The sequence below is a fragment of the Pezoporus occidentalis genome, unplaced genomic scaffold, assembly GCF_034315485.1.
Source record: "Pezoporus occidentalis ecotype Australia unplaced genomic scaffold, CSIRO_AGI_Poc_V1 ctg259, whole genome shotgun sequence".
Taxonomy (NCBI): Eukaryota; Metazoa; Chordata; class Aves; order Psittaciformes; family Psittacidae; genus Pezoporus; species Pezoporus occidentalis.
In genome coordinates, this window is record NW_026914491.1 from 88970 (window position 1) to 105074 (window position 16105).

The 16105-nt window shown below is 46.5% G+C and overlaps 2 protein-coding genes across 3 annotated transcripts; one reads left to right on the forward strand and one right to left on the reverse strand.

Moving 5' to 3' along the window:
• Positions 1 to 360: 360 nt before the first annotated feature.
• Positions 361 to 8849, reverse strand: CCNDBP1 (cyclin D1 binding protein 1). Its single transcript, XM_062623783.1, has 11 exons — positions 8010 to 8849; positions 7876 to 7935; positions 7160 to 7239; positions 6123 to 6204; positions 5589 to 5685; positions 4463 to 4536; positions 4086 to 4162; positions 3346 to 3599; positions 2181 to 2241; positions 1139 to 1185; positions 361 to 766 (listed from the first exon to the last, which is right to left on the reverse strand). The coding sequence occupies exons 1-11, from the start codon at positions 8074 to 8076 to the stop codon at positions 658 to 660; spliced, it is 1008 nt and encodes a 335-aa protein (XP_062479767.1). The 5' UTR covers positions 8077 to 8849; the 3' UTR covers positions 361 to 657.
• Positions 8850 to 9303: 454 nt separating this feature from the next.
• Positions 9304 to 15142, forward strand: DDX27 (DEAD-box helicase 27). 2 transcript variants are annotated; one of them, XM_062623720.1, is made up of 21 exons: positions 9304 to 9424; positions 9674 to 9808; positions 9904 to 9963; positions 10227 to 10380; positions 10680 to 10726; positions 10869 to 10955; positions 11161 to 11266; positions 11347 to 11520; positions 11775 to 11925; positions 12081 to 12180; positions 12289 to 12430; positions 12505 to 12658; positions 12769 to 12850; positions 12926 to 13103; positions 13243 to 13349; positions 13509 to 13614; positions 13719 to 13813; positions 13914 to 14040; positions 14291 to 14375; positions 14578 to 14652; positions 14929 to 15142. In XM_062623720.1, exons 1-21 carry the CDS (start codon positions 9335 to 9337, stop codon positions 14942 to 14944), a joined length of 2271 nt encoding a protein of 756 aa, XP_062479704.1. In that variant the 5' UTR covers positions 9304 to 9334; the 3' UTR covers positions 14945 to 15142. The 2 variants fall into 2 exon arrangements, with proteins under 2 accessions (XP_062479704.1, XP_062479705.1); XM_062623721.1 differs by having other exon boundaries at positions 12529 to 12658.
• The last annotated feature ends 963 nt before the right edge of the window (positions 15143 to 16105 follow it).

A 16105-nucleotide genomic window follows, 5' to 3' on the forward strand; every position in this document is an offset into this window, starting at 1 on the left:
AGCAAATGCTGGATTTCTCACCACGCATATGTGCTGAACCCACCACTGCTTAGCCATTTTTCCCTACCATGGCAAAAAGGAATATCCTAGAACTTTAAAGTGATGACAGATGTAACATTTCTCTAGAGAAATACTATTATTCCTCTACAGATCCTTTACACTGGCAAAGTAGTAAATAGTATTTTCTACTGCGTTCTGAGGAAACAGTAAAGAGAAAGATAGGTCACTTTTCTCTAAGGTTAGACAGGAAATAGCAGCAGTACTACATGTTTTTAATGGTTCATTAAGCTTCCTGCAAAAGAAGCAAGACCCCTTCCTTCTGTACATATCCTCTGCCACCTGAAAAGATAAAGCCACTCATGCAAATCTAGCAATATTTTATTTTCTTTGAACCCATACTGGTTGCAATGTCTGAAGAATGGGGCATATTCACAGCATTAAGATGCAGCCCTGCACCATTTCAGGATCACAGGAATCCAGGCAAAATTATACCTTCTGCAATAGCAAAGAGCAATTCCCTGGGAAAGTTTTACTAAGTGACAGTAAAGTTCTCTCCTAAAAACACTGTTATCATTCTCCCAATAGCTGAAGAATACCAAGATTCACCGGAAAAGTACATGCCAGAAACAGTGTCAGCAACACACACACACGGAAGAACTAAAGTTGACCCTGTGTGAAGTTCTTGATTTTGTTCATGTTGTGATCTACTGCACCAGCTAGAAACTGCACCCAGCCTTCCTCTGATGGTGGACATACATGGCTTGTCCTGCAAAAGTGGAGGAAATTCATTAGGAAAGCCTCCTGGGTGTCTTTACACCTATGCATCCAGACAACACATGGGTATTGTGAAGTGCTGCATTACCACGGCATTAAAACAGAACTGCTATAGCCCAAGTGCTTTGGACAAGGAAGAATCAACACCTGTGTCTCTAGTGCCAAACCTTAACTTATATGTGTGTGTCTTCAGTGGGAACCACTTTTATCCCTACCATCCTGTTCTTACTTACATTCCTTTGTGACTGACTAACATCATAATTACTGCAAAATGCCCAGCATTTGCTGCCCAGAAATGAGGCACCTTAGGAAGCAGAAAGCTATCAACAGGGAACACACACATATAAAACTAACTCATACTCACCTTGTAATCTCTAAGACTTTCTTTAATACCGAGGCCAACTTAGCAGCCTAGAAAGAAACAAAAAGGAAATAACATCAGATAAACATGTTTAAAGGAACTCAGCAGCACTGGAAAAGAAAGTAGGGTGCACAGCCAAGAATGAGTAAAACTGCCACAGATCTGATGCAGAAAAGTTATCTATCACTGCCATGGAGGGAGGGTCTCCCAGCCTGCCACTGGCTGGGACAGACAAAAATAAAGACAGACTGTGTTTTAAAGCATATGTTGAAATGCTTTTTTCTTTAAAAAGATAAAGCCTATTAGAAATTAGTAACTGATATTACGGTATAAACTTACAAGTGATCAACTGTCATGCAATTTGGTATTAAGCAATACCTTATTTCTTTACCTCAAAAAAAATCAAGCCACGGGCCAAAGGCATGAAATCAAAATTAAGAATACAAAAATAATCTCAGATATGAAAAGATACATAGCTAATCTATGACGCACGGGAGACCTGGAAGTTATCTAATACAGCCTCCTACCCAAAACAAGGCCTACCTCAAAGTTCAGTCAGGTTGTTCAGGGCCTTGCCCAGTCAAGTTCTGAGTATTGCCAGAGATAGGGATTCCACTGCTGCTCTGATCAGTTTCTTTCAGTACTTAACCATGCTCACTGTGAGAATTTTTAATATATATTTTTAATTTACATAACTTTATTTGAGCAAGTCTACATTACCCAAGGAGAAAGACATGCAGTAAGAGGCAGCCTTAGACCTCACTTTCCTGAGATACTGTCACTGGATGTCCCTATGGTTTATAGTTCAGAGCCAAAGCTTAAGTGGCCACCCTCTTCCCTGTCAAAGTAAAGATGAGGAATGCATTTCTACCTGAAGGAAGCTAAGTCTGCAGGAACCAAAGGGGGACTCTTCATCCCTAAAAAACTTGTTACAGAGACAGTCACTAACACCCTCTTCCTGACAGTCAGTCATTTCTCCAATTCAGTTTCTTCCCCTTCTCTACAGCCAAGTGAGTAGAGCTGCATGCAGGCTGCAGATACTTACATTAAGCCGCACAGCCAGCTGGTTCATAGGTGGATACATGCTCAGTGCCAGCTCATCAACACTAGAACAGAAGAGGGGAGCAACAGAAGAAAAAGTCCTGATAGCACAACTCATGGATCCTGGTCAAAGCTTACACCCACCCTCAATACATGTCAGGAACAGCACTGCATAACAAGGACACAGTGGCAGTCATAACCATGGGATACTTTTCATTGCCTTCTCAGACAAGTGCATGCCACTCTCACCTCAAGAGTGAGACAGTGAGACATGGCCACAACTCCACACCAAAGTGCTGCTAACAGGCTTGGGGAAGACTGGCTGGGAAGCTGCCCATGGAAAAGGATTTGGGGTGCTAATTGACAGAGTTAAACATGATCCAGCTTCTGCCCAGGCAGCCAAGAATTCCAACAGCATCCTGGCCTGTATCAGAAATAGCATAGGCAGCAGGGCCAGGGAAGTAATAAACCCCCTGTACTGGGCACTGGTGGGGCCACACCTTGAATCCTGCCCTCAGTTCTGGGCCACTCAATAAGAGACGTTGAGGTGCTGGAGCAGGTCCAGAGGAGAAGGGCAATAGGGCTGGTGAAGGACTGGAGGACAAGTACGATGAGGAATGGCTGAGGTACCTCAGGGAGATTAGTGTGGAAGGCTCAGGGGAGACTTACCGCTCTCTACAACTACCTGAAAGGAGAAGAGGTGGCTGGTTTCTTCTCCCAGGTAACAAGTGATAGGACAAAAGGAAACAGCCTCAAGCTGTGCCAGGGGATTTTTAAACTGGTATTAGGAGAAATTTCTTCACCAAAAGGGTGGTCAGGCATTGGAACAGGCTGCCCAGGACAGTAGTGGAATCACCACCCTTGGAAGTGCTCAAAAACCATGTGGATGAGGCCCTCAGTGACACTGGTTAGTGGTGGCCTTGGGAGTCCTGGGGGAATAGTTGGACTTGATGGTCTTAAAGGTCTTTTCCAGCCTACTCGATTCTATGCTCCTCTCCCATCTTGCACAACTCTAAACAGCCGACACCTTAATAGTCTTCCCAGCACACCTGCTTCCACCACCATCTCACAGTTTCAGTATTATACAAGGTTTTCCTAATCTGTTCTCTACACCTCAAGGACAGGGACTGCTCTGGAGCAAAAGTGGCAAAAGGGAGAGACCTGCTTACCTTGGACTGATCTCATTAGCAATGTCTGCAAGATCATCCAGCTGAGCAATCTGGTCTGGAGAATCAGCTTTCCCATAAGCCTTCACTACACCCAAGACCTTCTTCAGGCAAGCTTTAGAAGCCTTCATTAATCCCATGCAGGAGCCAAGCAGCTTCCGGTCAGCTTCTGACCAATATGTATCTCTGTTACCTCGAAAGCCCAGCTCTTCATCTTCCATGATGTCACTGTATGGGTCTTGCCCTTCCACCAGAGCCTAAGAACACAGATGCACTGAAACCCCAGAGCCTAATAGCAATTCCACCAATACCCAGGCAATACCCAGGAGGAAAACATACTTTAGAAATCACACAACTAATTTATGGAGGAATCTCTCTCCGACCAGAACCTCAGTTACCAGATTCTGTTAATTTCTGTAATTAAGAAAAACTACTCCCCCAACCCAATTCAACACAGCAAACAGCAAGAATCTGGCAAGTAATGCCATTGTTACATCAACCTGCCCTGCTGTCTCAACATCCCCCTGCAATTCAGGACATAGCTTTATGGAAACCTTATATAAAGTAAAGCAGGCTTGAGTTTAAACACTCATTAAGATCCAGCTAGATCATAGAACCAATCTAAGTCATATCAGCACAAATTTAAACCAAAGTCTGTATATAAAACAATCCCTGTATTCCATCACTAAACCACACTGCAATTCACCACTGAAGGTTCGTCAAAAGCTGAGGGGCTTCCTTACATGCTCCATCTCCTCCAGAGCATCCTTCACCACACCTAGACATGCAGCCAGAGTTGACGCAACTGCTGCCTGGTTATCTGCAAATGTAAAAGGATGAAAAGTACGGCACTACACCGATTCAAATCAGTTTGCAAAAACACTCATCTTGGTTTGCAATCGTTAGACCTTGAGATTATGGGATCAAACTTTTTGCAGAGCTCAGAGCTGCACTGCTGCAATGCAAAGCATCTGGCCTGGTTTCTAAGCATTTCAAACCCAGACAGGTTTTGCAGAATGAGTGACTCTTCACTGTAGTAGCCAGAATGTCCCTTGCAAGGGCTATTGATATTCCAAGACAACATGTCCTAGTTCTGTTGTTCTGCATATACAATCCTCACCTCGTGGAAGACTGGACACTTGTTCACATGCCTCCCACACACCACCAGTTGATACAAGCTGCTCCTGAGACAAGCTGCAACGAAACAAAGCCCCCCGAAGTTAAACTCAGTAACACTACTCTGCTAGACTATTTACTTTCTGCACCAAAGATGCACACTAGTAGAAACTCTGCTGGAAAGATGTCACCAACCAGCCTGTCACTAGTATTTCATGTCTGTGTAAAGCTAAAAGTGCTTGTTTCTCCTGAGTTTAATTATTCACTGGAAAAAGAAGCAGAAGCCTCTTACAAAGGCCTCTCAAGGTGCTTAGGCATGTATCTTTCAATATCTATGCAAACCAGAAGTCTGTATTAGACTGCTGACCTCTGCCTAAGGGCAGTGGCATGTAATGCATGGACAGGAAGCAGTCTGTATCAGTCCAGTGACAAGCTTTATAAAGTGACAAAATCACTGCGTATGACAGTTCACTCCAAGGGCAAAAACTGCCAGAGTAAATGCTATGCAGCGCCTTCATTGTAAACCTCCTCTCAGAATCTTTTCTTGTCTCAGACAGGATGAAAATCTATTCTCCATGAAGACAAATGTACCTGACTCAGGTCACTGGAACAAGAGGGCACTGTGAGGGCCCTGAAGGGCATTCCACCCTCCCAGGAGTTTAGTTGGCTATATACAAGGTAGAAGTCTCATACTCATATCAAAGGGGTATGAGACTTCTCTTTGATTCTGACCTGGATCCTGACCAATGGATTTGACCTCCCTGCCTTCACCTCAGACCCAACTCATTGTAACAGATGTGCTGGGCAATCACTAGATGGTGTATGATGCTGTTTACTCCCTCTGGAGCTGACCCTGATCCTGACTTGCTGGCCTGACTTTCCAGCTTGACCTCACTGCTACGGGCTTGTCTTATCATCTGGACTCTCAACTGAACCTCACCAGCACTGCTCTGCTCACTCAGGCACAGAGGTACAGGGCCTTTGCTGATGAGGCCACTACCTCTTCCTGCTTCATAACAATGCTCTGCTTCTGCCTTCCCCCTTCCCTTAGGGAGCAGTCTGCACTTGCAGCTTCCTAACAAATATGCTTGTAACTTTCTCTCCTTTTTTCCCCCCTTGAAAATCACTACCTCTCCAATGGAGCACTGAGAATTGTTTCTGTGAGTTGGATCATTCCTTGCACTACTTCAGTGGTAGCATCTCGTACCATCTTCCGAAGAGTAGTACCTGGTGAAGATTGAGAAAGAGCAAGAAAGTTGCCACAAAGGCAGCACCAACAGAAAGCAACTGCTAAGATGGACACACAGCCTGCTCAATCTGTGTGGATACACTGTATAAATGAAGTTATAAATTACTCTGGACAAGGATCTCAACACTTCATAAATATGAAAACTTTATAAATACGAACACTCAGTCAACTATACAACTTCCAACATTGTCACTCTTTCACAGATGGAAATCTAAAGGAGTAGACAGAAAAGTGGTTCACTCAAACAAGTGCAAGTCTACAGCACAGCTGATAATGGGACTGCCTGCTCAAGAGAACTTGCTTTCCTGCAGATGCCAGATCTTACATTAGGCACTGAAATACTGGGTTTCTTTATACAGTGGCGAAAGAACCAGCATCCTATATATTGGTGCCTACCCAGCTGTCATTATCTCACCTTGGCCTTTGGGGAGCCAGTAGTACACTGTGGCAACTGCAAGAATGGCATTTTGGACGTCTTCACTCAGCTTCTGGCAATCCTGAAAATGGACAGGTAAAAGGTTAACTGTGAATAGTCCATGGCTGCACAGAATTTAGAAGGTCTCACAAGCAATCACATTCAGATACTTTGAGAAAAGGGAAGCACAGTAATAGCCACCTTGCTTGAGAAACAAATACAGCACAAGAAGAAGATACAGTAAGCAAGCTGTATACATCTTAAGTCACCTCATGATTTGGCAGCAAAACATGTCCTCATGTAGCAGTCATGCATTAAAGAGAAGTACCTTAGATCATTATTCTGAACTAGATGGCTTTCTTTTTTCTCATCCAAAAACAGGTGTTACAAATGTCTCTGAATTAACAGCAAAAATACAGAATGACAGACTAGTTTGTGTTGGAAGGGACCTTAAAGCTCATCCAAGTCCAACCCCTGCCACAGGCAGGGACACCTTCCACTAGAGCAGGTTGCTCCAAGACCCTCTGTCAACCTGGCCTTGAACACCGCAAGGGATGGGGCAGCCACAGCTTCTCTTTGGCACCCTGTGCCAGGGCCTCACCAACCTCACACCAATGACTTGTTCCTAACATCTCATCTCAATCTCCCCTCTGTCAGTTTAAAGACATCCCCCCTTTTCCTGTCCCTACAGGCCCTTGTAAACAGTCCCTCTCCAGCATTCTTGCAGGCCCCCTTTAGGTACTGGAAAGTTAAATCTAAGGTCTGTACTGTCCAATATCCTGTATCTATCAGCAATCAGCTGTAGATATTAAAGAAAAGAATGTAAAATTACTTCTATTCAGTACATCTTCCTATCTTACAGAAATTAGTTTTCTGGAGAATTCCTGAACTTCATTAATACACCCTACAGTGGATAGTCCACCCAGACATCCCTTTTTTGTGATGAACCAAGTGAGTTTGTTTAGTCAAATGAACTAAGAGATACCTGAAACTTGTCTCACACACAAAGCTATTTCACTGTGAGGGCTTTCACTCACCTCAGCAGAAGTCAGTGGAGGCCTTGAGAATGCCAGACTCAGCTTTGTAGCTTCTTGTGATGTTACTTTGAATGTCTGACCTAGAAAGGATCCAGTGGGAACAACAGAATAGAAAGTAACTTGGGTACAAGATGAAAGAACAGAGCAGCCAGATGAGCAACACCTCTGATGCTACTTTGCCCTGCTGCTTGATTGTAATTTCTTCCATCCAAACAATACACAAAAAGAAAAATTCCACAGTACATTTGTGCCATGTTTATTCCATGTTTTTTTACTTAGTTGGTAGTGATATCCACAACCACATTTTGTGTCCTGGTCCACGATACCTTCACCAGGATGCTGTGAGGCTTCAACTGAGACCAAAGGTTTTCAAAAATATAGAATGACAGACTGCTTTGTGTTGGAAAGCACCGTAAAACTAATCAAGTTCCAATCCCCTGCCATGGGCAGGGACACCTTCCACTAGATCAGGTTGCTCTAATGCCCTTTGTAGCTTGTTTTGTACCAACTGTCTGATACTGGCCGCTGCTGTACCAACGCCAGCGCCTTGCAGTGGAGGGCAAGTGCCAAGGCCGTGGCCAGAAACATGCCGGGATCTCTCCCCCACGACAGACCCGCGCCTCGGCCCGCCCCGCGCCGGTCTTGACCCAGCCCAGCACCTTCTGCGCGGCCGACCCCGCGCGCGGCCCACCGCCGGCCCGCTCCACTACCCGTACCTAGCGCGTCCCAGAAGAGCGGCAGTTCGAACGGCTCACGGCCCTCGCCCGGTTCGCCCTCTGAAACGGCAGAAAGAAACCTCAGTCAGCGAAGAGTCAGCTCGGCTCAGACCCCGCTCGGCCCCAAAACCCACCTCGGACCCGTGCCAGCACCGCCCGTAGCGCGCCACGCAGGACCAGCAGCGGCTCCCGACCCTCCATGGCTTCGAGAGGTGCCAGCGGATACACCCCGCCCCTTCCGGTCACCGACGCACTGTGCGTCAAGTCCGCTTCCGGGTAACGGCAGACCGCTACATCGCCTCTTCCGGCGAGCGAGTTCCGTGCCCCGGCGGACGGGACCCTTCGCCTCCCAGCACGTTGTTAGCGGCGTCCCCGGCTCAAGAGAAGCAGGAGCGACGCCGGCAGCCGCTACAGCCAGCGCAGCTCCTCTGAGCAGGTTGTTGGTCACCTAAGAGCATGGTGCGTGGGTCGCACCGTTCATCTCAGAGGCGAGGCTGTTAGTGCTGTCAAGATTGTCGTTTGTTCCGCCAATGACTGCTTGCCTCTGGGCACTTGCTCTTCTCCATTGTCCATCCACAGCTCCCAGTCACATAGATATGCCCATTTTTGCACTTGAATCAGTGTCCAGGGGGACAGCCAACAGCAGTGACAATCTACAGCTGCTCAGCTTCAGAGATCTATAATCCTGACACAGGCAAGGCAGCACAAAGCATAGCCAGGTCAGCCTTTGCAGTAGCCTCATACTCCTCTGTGAACTTCTTTGTCCCTTCCAGGATCTCACAGGCACTGGCAATCTCTGCTGCAAGTGCTGGGTGTATCGTCACACTTTCCATCTGCACCTTGCCAGGTCTCAGGCTGCAGGTCGAAGAGATCCTGTGCTGTAAAACTGAGCTGTGGCTCATCCAGCCACCCCTGGACTTCCTCCAGCTGCTTTATCACCCCCTTCCTCTCACTTGCATCGATTCTGCTCATAGAATCGGTTAGGTCTGCTACACGCTTGTAGAAGTCTGGTACTCTTTGTAGAGGTTTTAGTTTATCCTGCAGCATAAGAATTCCTATGCAGAACAGAATTCCCTGCAAGTGCAGCCTGCAGTCTTTACTAGACGTACTTTCCTGTGCTGGCCCTTGGCTAACCCTAATCCTAACCCCAACCCCAACCCCAACCCCAACCCTAACCCTAACCCTAACCCTAACCCTAACCCTACTAGGGGGCTCGGCCCGGCCCAGGCACCCCCGGCGGGCAGCGCCCCCCGCCCGCCTCCGCTACCGGCCGCCGGGTGCAGGGGAAGCCGCAGGCGCTCCGCATCCCTCACGCAGCCCCCAGGTTCTGTCCCGCCCGGCAGGAGGGGCAGCCACTGCCCCACCCACAAGCGAGCGTCCGGCCGCCATTGCGCATGCGCGGCATCCGGGGGGCGGAGCGGGGCGGGGCGGTGTTGTGGTGGCGCTGCTGGGAGCGGCCATGCTGCAGAGCTTAGGCCTGGTGGGCACCATCGCAGAGGGGGACGTGGGGCCTCAGGACCCCGAGTCTGGCGACTCCGAGGATGAGGAGGTGGGGCCGGGCAATAGCTGTTGCCTGGGTCGAGGATGGGCCGGGCCGGATTGGCTGGTGCGGGGCCCGGTTCGAATTGGATCGCGCTGGGTTGGCCCACGTTGCGTTGAGTCGAGTCGGGTCGGGTCGGGTTGGGTTGGGTCGGATCGGATTGGATCCGATCGCATCGCTCCGGGGCCGGGCCGGGGTCTGGGTCTGCGCGGTCCGGTTTGACCGTCCTGCGGACGTTGCTCACGGGTATTGTAACAGGATCTGCTCCGGGCGCCGGGTCCCAGGCGGCGCGGGCCCACAGGCGGGGACTTCAGCGCCGGTTTCGTCTTTGGTGAGACGGAGGCCGGTGGGGAAGGCGCCTGGGCGGAGACACTGCGCCACCTCCGCAGCAAGGTGAGGCCTGAGGCGGGGGCCACAGTGTCAAAGCACAGTGCCCCCGGCTTTCCCATGCACTTATTACAGCTCTTCTTTTGTGATTTTCTGCCTAGAGAGCAGCTACGACACTGGATGAGAAGATTGAGAAAGTGAGACAGAGAAGGAAGTTCCAGGTCAGAGCCTTCAGCCTCTCATTGCTGAAGACTGGCATGGGTTTGGCCTCCTACTGCATTCCCTCCAGGGGCACAGGCTCTGACAGCATCCTGAGCTCATGACCTCAGCTTGTTTTGCAGCCACACGTGATAGGAATGCAGAATTGTTAATGCCTAAAGTTATGCAAAACCATGGGCTGATAATAGCAACAAAACAAAGCTCACAAAGGATTGATGTTTCTTTTTGTCCTTTTATTTTTTAAAACTTTTTAATCTCTTCTTAGGAAAGAGAGGCTGAACAAGCAAAAGTGAGAGATGAAGATGTGGAGAACGAGGATAATCAAATAAAAAAGAGGGAGTGTGAGGATTTCAGTAGGGATGGAGAAGATGTGGAGTCTCAATGTTTATTGGACAATGAAGCTATCTTCACAAAAGCAGGTATTAGCAGTACATAGGGAGATGGTTGAGGGGCAAGGATCTGACAGACTCCTGGCTCACTAGAGAAAAGTCTGTAGTGAAACTTTGCTGGGAGTGAGCAAGAACTTGTCTTCCTTCTGTGATATTGCTTCTGAGCAAAATGCTTTGTTTGAGCATTTTACTCTGTTGCCTGCCTGTACTTGTTTCTGAGGCTTCTCCCTCAATAACTCATTCAGACAAAAAAAAAAAGATTATGGTCATTGCCATGTCTTGTTATGTGTTTAGCTGTGCTTGTCAATTACTATCATGTTTCTCTGCAGATACAGTCAAAGTGAAGGAACGGAGGAGATCAAAAAAGGGAGAAATAGTAAGTGTTAGACAGAGTGACACTAGGTCATTCTCCAGTGTTTCTTGTGGAGGAATTTGACTTTGGTTAACAAAGTGAACTCAAAAAAAACAGCCCAGAGCCCATTGGTAACATGTTGTGGTGGTCGTGTTGCTGTTTCTAGGAAGCAGGGAGCTTTTTTGAAGATGCGTCCCAATATGATGATAACTTGTCATTCCAGGACATGAATCTTTCACGACCTTTGCTGAAGGTATTTACCTAGTTTAGTTATTACATGTTACTCTGAAAAATGTTCCTACGTGAGGTGCTCCAGTCCCTTCATAATGTTTGTGTCTTTTTGCTGGACTCTTTACAGTATGTCCATGTCTCTTGTACTGATAAGCCCAGCACTGGGCACAGTATTCCAGGTGTGATTATACTAGAGGCAGAGTTTAATTGCTCTGTGTCCTTTGTAGGCAATCACAGTTCTTGGCTTCAAGCAACCAACTCCAATTCAGAAGGCTTGTATCCCAGTGGCTCTTCTGGGGAAGGATATTTGTGCCTGTGCTGCCACTGGGACAGGTAGGGGGTTGAGCAGGGCACGGGAAACATCAAAAGTTAGATATTCACAATAATTGGTAATTCTTACTCTTCTTATTTAGGTAAAACAGCTGCCTTCATCTTGCCTGTCCTGGAACGCCTGATTTATAAGCCTCGCCAGGCTCCAGTAACAAGGGTTTTGGTTCTTGTGCCAACACGAGAACTGGGCATTCAGGTGCACTCTGTCACAAAACAGCTGGCACAGTTCAGCAGCGTCACAACCTGCCTTGCTGTAGGTGAGTGAACTGTGCAGCTCACTGTAAACTGCTGCACTGTTGTGAAACTGGAGACTGTATGGTTATTGCAGGTATGCTTCTAGTGGGTGTACTGTGGTTTAAAATCTTATTTCTAATACTATGCCACACTTCTTACTTGTTGGTTTCTGAGCAAGAAAAGGTGGTTTTAATCTGAATTGTTTCCCATTCCTCAGGCAATTTGCATCTGTGCATCCTGCTGCGGTAGTCAGTAGTCCATGTTCGCTCTCTTTCAGGTGGCCTAGATGTGAAGACTCAGGAAGCAGCTCTGCGCTCTGGGCCAGACATTCTTATCGCCACTCCTGGGCGACTGATTGATCATCTCCACAACTGCCCTTCTTTTCATCTGAGCAGTGTTGAGGTGCTGATTTTGGATGAAGCAGACAGGTAAGCTAAGCAGGTCAGCAGTGAAAAATGAGATGGTAGTTTCCTGCTTTCCATTTCCCAGGCTATAGGGCAGTCTTTGTTGCCCTGCTTTAAGTAATGTTTCTTAGCTAGAATCAAATGAAGCTGCCTTACATTGCTGTTTTTCTCCTGTGTAGGATGCTGGATGAATACTTTGAGGAACAGATGAAAGAGATAATCAGGTTGTGCTCCAACCATCATCAGACAATGCTTTTCTCTGCCACAATGACAGAGGAGGTAAGATAGGCTGCTGAGAGACTTACTGTGGCAGAAAGTCGAATACAGCTTTGTGTAATCTTTTACCAGAGATTATATGAACTTTTTTCTCTTAATCTGTTTTGGTAGGTGAACGATTTGGCTTCTGTTTCCCTGAAAAATCCCATTCGAATTTTTGTGAACAGCAACACAGATGTTGCCCCTTTCCTGCGGCAGGAATTTATCAGGATCAGACCCAACCGAGAGGGGGATCGTGAGGCCATTGTATCAGGTTAGTGATGAGCAAAGAAAAACTGGAATCAGCAGGTGACTGTGAAGCAGGCTCCTGAGAAGGCTTTCTTTCAGCTCTTCTGACTCGAACCTTCCCAGATCATGTGATGCTTTTCACCCAGACCAAGAAGCAAGCTCACCGTATGCACATCCTACTGGGGCTGATGGGTCTGCGGGTTGGTGAGCTTCATGGGAACCTCTCTCAGGCACAGCGTCTGGAAGCACTCAGGTATTAGCAGGCTTCGTTGGCAGTCACGGGCAAAAGAGAAGTTAGGAGGTAGAATACTTGGGGTAGAAATGGATGGCTGTATTGCTAATGCATTTGCTGTCTCTGCTCAGGCGCTTTAAGGATGAGCAGATTGATATTTTGGTAGCTACAGATGTGGCTGCACGTGGACTTGATATCGAAGGTGTTAAAACAGTGAGTATTTGCAATGTTGAGCTTTTTAATGACTCCTTTAATGTTGTTTCCCTACTAACAGTTTTCCTGCTATAGGTAATCAATTTTACCATGCCAAACACCATTAAGCACTACGTTCATCGAGTGGGTCGGACAGCAAGAGCAGGCAGGGCTGGTCGTTCAGTTTCACTTGTGGGTGAGGAAGAGCGCAAGATGCTGAAGGATATTGTGAAGACTGCCAAAACAGCAGTGAAAGCCAGAATTCTCCCTCAAGGTACGCACTTCACTGAGGTAAAAAGCAGGAGAGCAGTACACAGGGAATATTGTGGTACAGAGGGACACTGAGAGATGTACTGAAAAATACGATGGACTTACATGAGCTGTTTCTAATGTTCATGCTGTATTGTTCTTAGATGTCATAGTAAAATTTCGAGAGAAGATTGAGAATCTAGAGAAAGATGTTTATGCAGTTCTGTGCTTGGAGCGTGAGGAACGTGAGATGCAGCAGTCAGAGGCCCAGGTAAGCTTTGTTTTAGGAATTACTTCTTTTTACCTTACTTTTTTTTAGGATCTGGAGTAGGTGTAGTACATAAGGAGGCTGCCATAATGTACTTAACCTGCCTACTTTAGAAAAGAAAGATCTTTTTTATGAGCTCACTTTTTGCCTGAATTATCTCAGATCAATAAGGCGAAGAAGCAGCTGGAGACAGGAAAGCAAGAGACTGTGGGTGAGGGTTTGGAGCGGAGTTGGTTTCAGACCCGTGAGGAGAGGAAGAAAGAGAAGTGTGAGTAATTGACACTGCTGCCATTTTAAATTCCATAGTTACAACTGGACTCTGCTTTGTACTTTAAGAGGTTTTTTATTCTATGTTTTTCTTTACTCCTCCAGTGGCTAAAGCCCTGCAGGAGTTTGACTTAGCATTACGAGGCAAAAAGAAAAGGAAGAAATTTATGCAAGACAGACAGAAAAAAGTCCAAATGACAGTGAGTATATTTATGGACAAGCAAGAACTTGGGTGGATTATCCTAGTTTTCCTTGGCAAAACCTCACATCACTGCAAACTTGCATTTTAACACCTTTCAGCCAGAGGAGAGGTCACAGTTTGAAATCTTGAAATCTCAAATGTATGCTGAGCGGCTGGCAAAAAGGAATCGCCGAGCAAAGCGAGCCAGAGCCTTGCCAGAAGAGGAGCCAGCAGCAGTACCAGCAGGTGGAGATTTTTGGTTTGCAGCTGACTTACTTTGTGTCACTTACTTTGCTACAAACAGGTAAACCGAATTAATTTGTTTAGAGGGAGACACTGATCTGTGAAAGAATGGCTACAGGTGCTGGCCAGGGTGCGTGGTTGCTTTTCCTCATGGTTAGGCTAACTATGTGGTCAAGGCTACTGAGCTCTAGTAAACAAGGTGATGCTGTGGCCATCTCTCTACAGTGAATGTTCTGACTATTGTCTCTGTCAGGCCCCAAAAGGAAGAAAAAAGTGTCTGTGTTTGATGAAGAGCTCACCAACACGAGCAGGAGAGCACTGCAGCAGTACCGAGCTGGGTAATGCCTTACAGTAATGGTCCACACTTTAGTAGATGAGAATTTTTTTCTTTGCATCTTTGGACTTTCTGAGGGATACTTTGAGGGATATTGGGGCAAAAGGTGGGCAGAGCAGAGAAGGGGGTGTCAGAGTATGTACCTGTGCTATTGATGTACTTCAGTGTTTTTTATCTTGTCTCCCCCTCTCTCCTCTCTTAAAAAGCCCGTCATATGAAGATCGAAAACGCTTGGGTATGGCCCAGCATAGGAAAGGAGGAAACTTCAAATCCAGGTCCAGGTATAGCACCTTTTACTTGCTTATTCAAGACTTTTTTTTCCCCCTGCTTTCTCTTTCCTCTTTTTGTGATTGTTTAAACATCCTTGCTAAAGCGTTGGTTGGTTCTGCAGTCTTACTGTCGGTCTGATGCTAGGGCAATCAGGGATACTGCCTTAAAAGCCTAGAAATGTGCTGTTAATGTGGGAGAGCATTGCCTAGATAAGGAACAGCACTGAGCATTTTCTATCATTCAGAGTTAGGGTGATGGAATGTCATTTCAAGTATCTTCTCTTTCAGATACAAAAGAAAGTAAGAACTGTTGGCCATCACCAAATGGGTAAATCAGACATGCTATTTTCGTACTGCAAGGAGACAACTCCAGTAAAATTGATTAGTTTTTATTAAAGTTCTGGAATAGCTTTGGGATGTTTGTTAATACCTGTTTGAAGATCCTGTGTGAAAACATCTTCAGCAGACCATGCAATAAAGGATTTATTTTTTTTCCCCTAAACCATTTCCTCTGCTTATACAGTAGCAAGAGCAATTGAGAGCTGGGATATGTTACATCTTTCTAGCAAACTTCTAGGTCATGAAAGTCAAATTGTCTTTACAGCAAAGCCTGGAGCACATAGTGCTTTGTTCATGTACTTCTGTGGTCTCGATTAATTAATCTGGGTGAAAAGGATTTCTACAGTTAAGAGCCTGTTTCTGAAACAATGGCTTCACGAAACTAAAACTCCAAGAGCCTGCTCTCAGAAGAAAGGAATATCTTCAAAAGGGGAGGAGGGGGCAGGCAGACAGCTCCCTCCTTACTGAAAAGCAAGCAGCTATAAAGTGAAGCCAACAACCAGAATGCAGGCTGGTTTACATTATTGTATGTAGCTAATGATAGGTTTGTGGAGCCTGGCTTGCTTTTTTGACTAGAAACAATGCAGCTCCACCTGTAATGATCAAGCTTAACACAGAGCATCAGAGATCACCATTCCTAATTGTTCTGGGTTCAGCTGTAACAAGTTATTTTTCTCCTTCTTCAAAGCTGGTGCAGTGCTGTGTTTTCAGCTTCAGCCTGAGAACAGTGCTGATACCAGACCAATGTTTTTAGCTGTTCCTAAGTAATGTTTACCCTGATCAAGAAGTGTCAGTCTTGTGCTCTGCCAGTGAGGAGGGGCACAAGAAGACGGGAGAAAACGATACAAGACACCCGACCCAAAGTAGTCAAAGGGGTATTCCATACCACAGCAGGTCATGCCCAGTATATAAACTGGGGGGGGGGGTGTGTTACCTGGAAGGCCCAGATCACTGCTTGGGTCGGGCTGGGTAGTGGTAGGCAGGTAGTGAGCAGTTGCATTTTCTCCCCTTGTTATTTCCCTTCTCATTATTATTGGTGGTAGCAGTAGTGGTTTTACGTTATACCTTACTTACTGGACTGTTCTTATCTCAACCCACGGGAGTTGAGTTCTTTCCGTTCTCCTCA

Bases quoted from the DNA above. Each gene is read 5' to 3' on its own strand.
- CCNDBP1 (XM_062623783.1), bottom strand. From the start codon at position 8,076: ATGGAGGGTCGGGAGCCGCTGCTGGTCCTGCGTGGCGCGCTACGGGCG. The intron at 7,240-7,875 runs GTACGGGTAGTG...GATCCTTTCTAG, and splicing joins GCTCTTCTGGGACGCGCTAG to GTCAGACATTCAAAGTAACA. The intron at 4,537-5,588 runs GTAGTGATTTTC...GTTTCGTTGCAG, and splicing joins CTCAGTGCTCCATTGGAGAG to CTTGTCTCAGGAGCAGCTTG.
- DDX27 (XM_062623720.1), top strand. From the start codon at position 9,335: ATGCTGCAGAGCTTAGGCCTGGTGGGCACCATCGCAGAGGGGGACGTG. The intron at 12,431-12,504 runs GTTAGTGATGAG...GCTTTCTTTCAG, and splicing joins TCGTGAGGCCATTGTATCAG to CTCTTCTGACTCGAACCTTC. The intron at 12,851-12,925 runs GTGAGTATTTGC...TTCCTGCTATAG, and splicing joins ATATCGAAGGTGTTAAAACA to GTAATCAATTTTACCATGCC.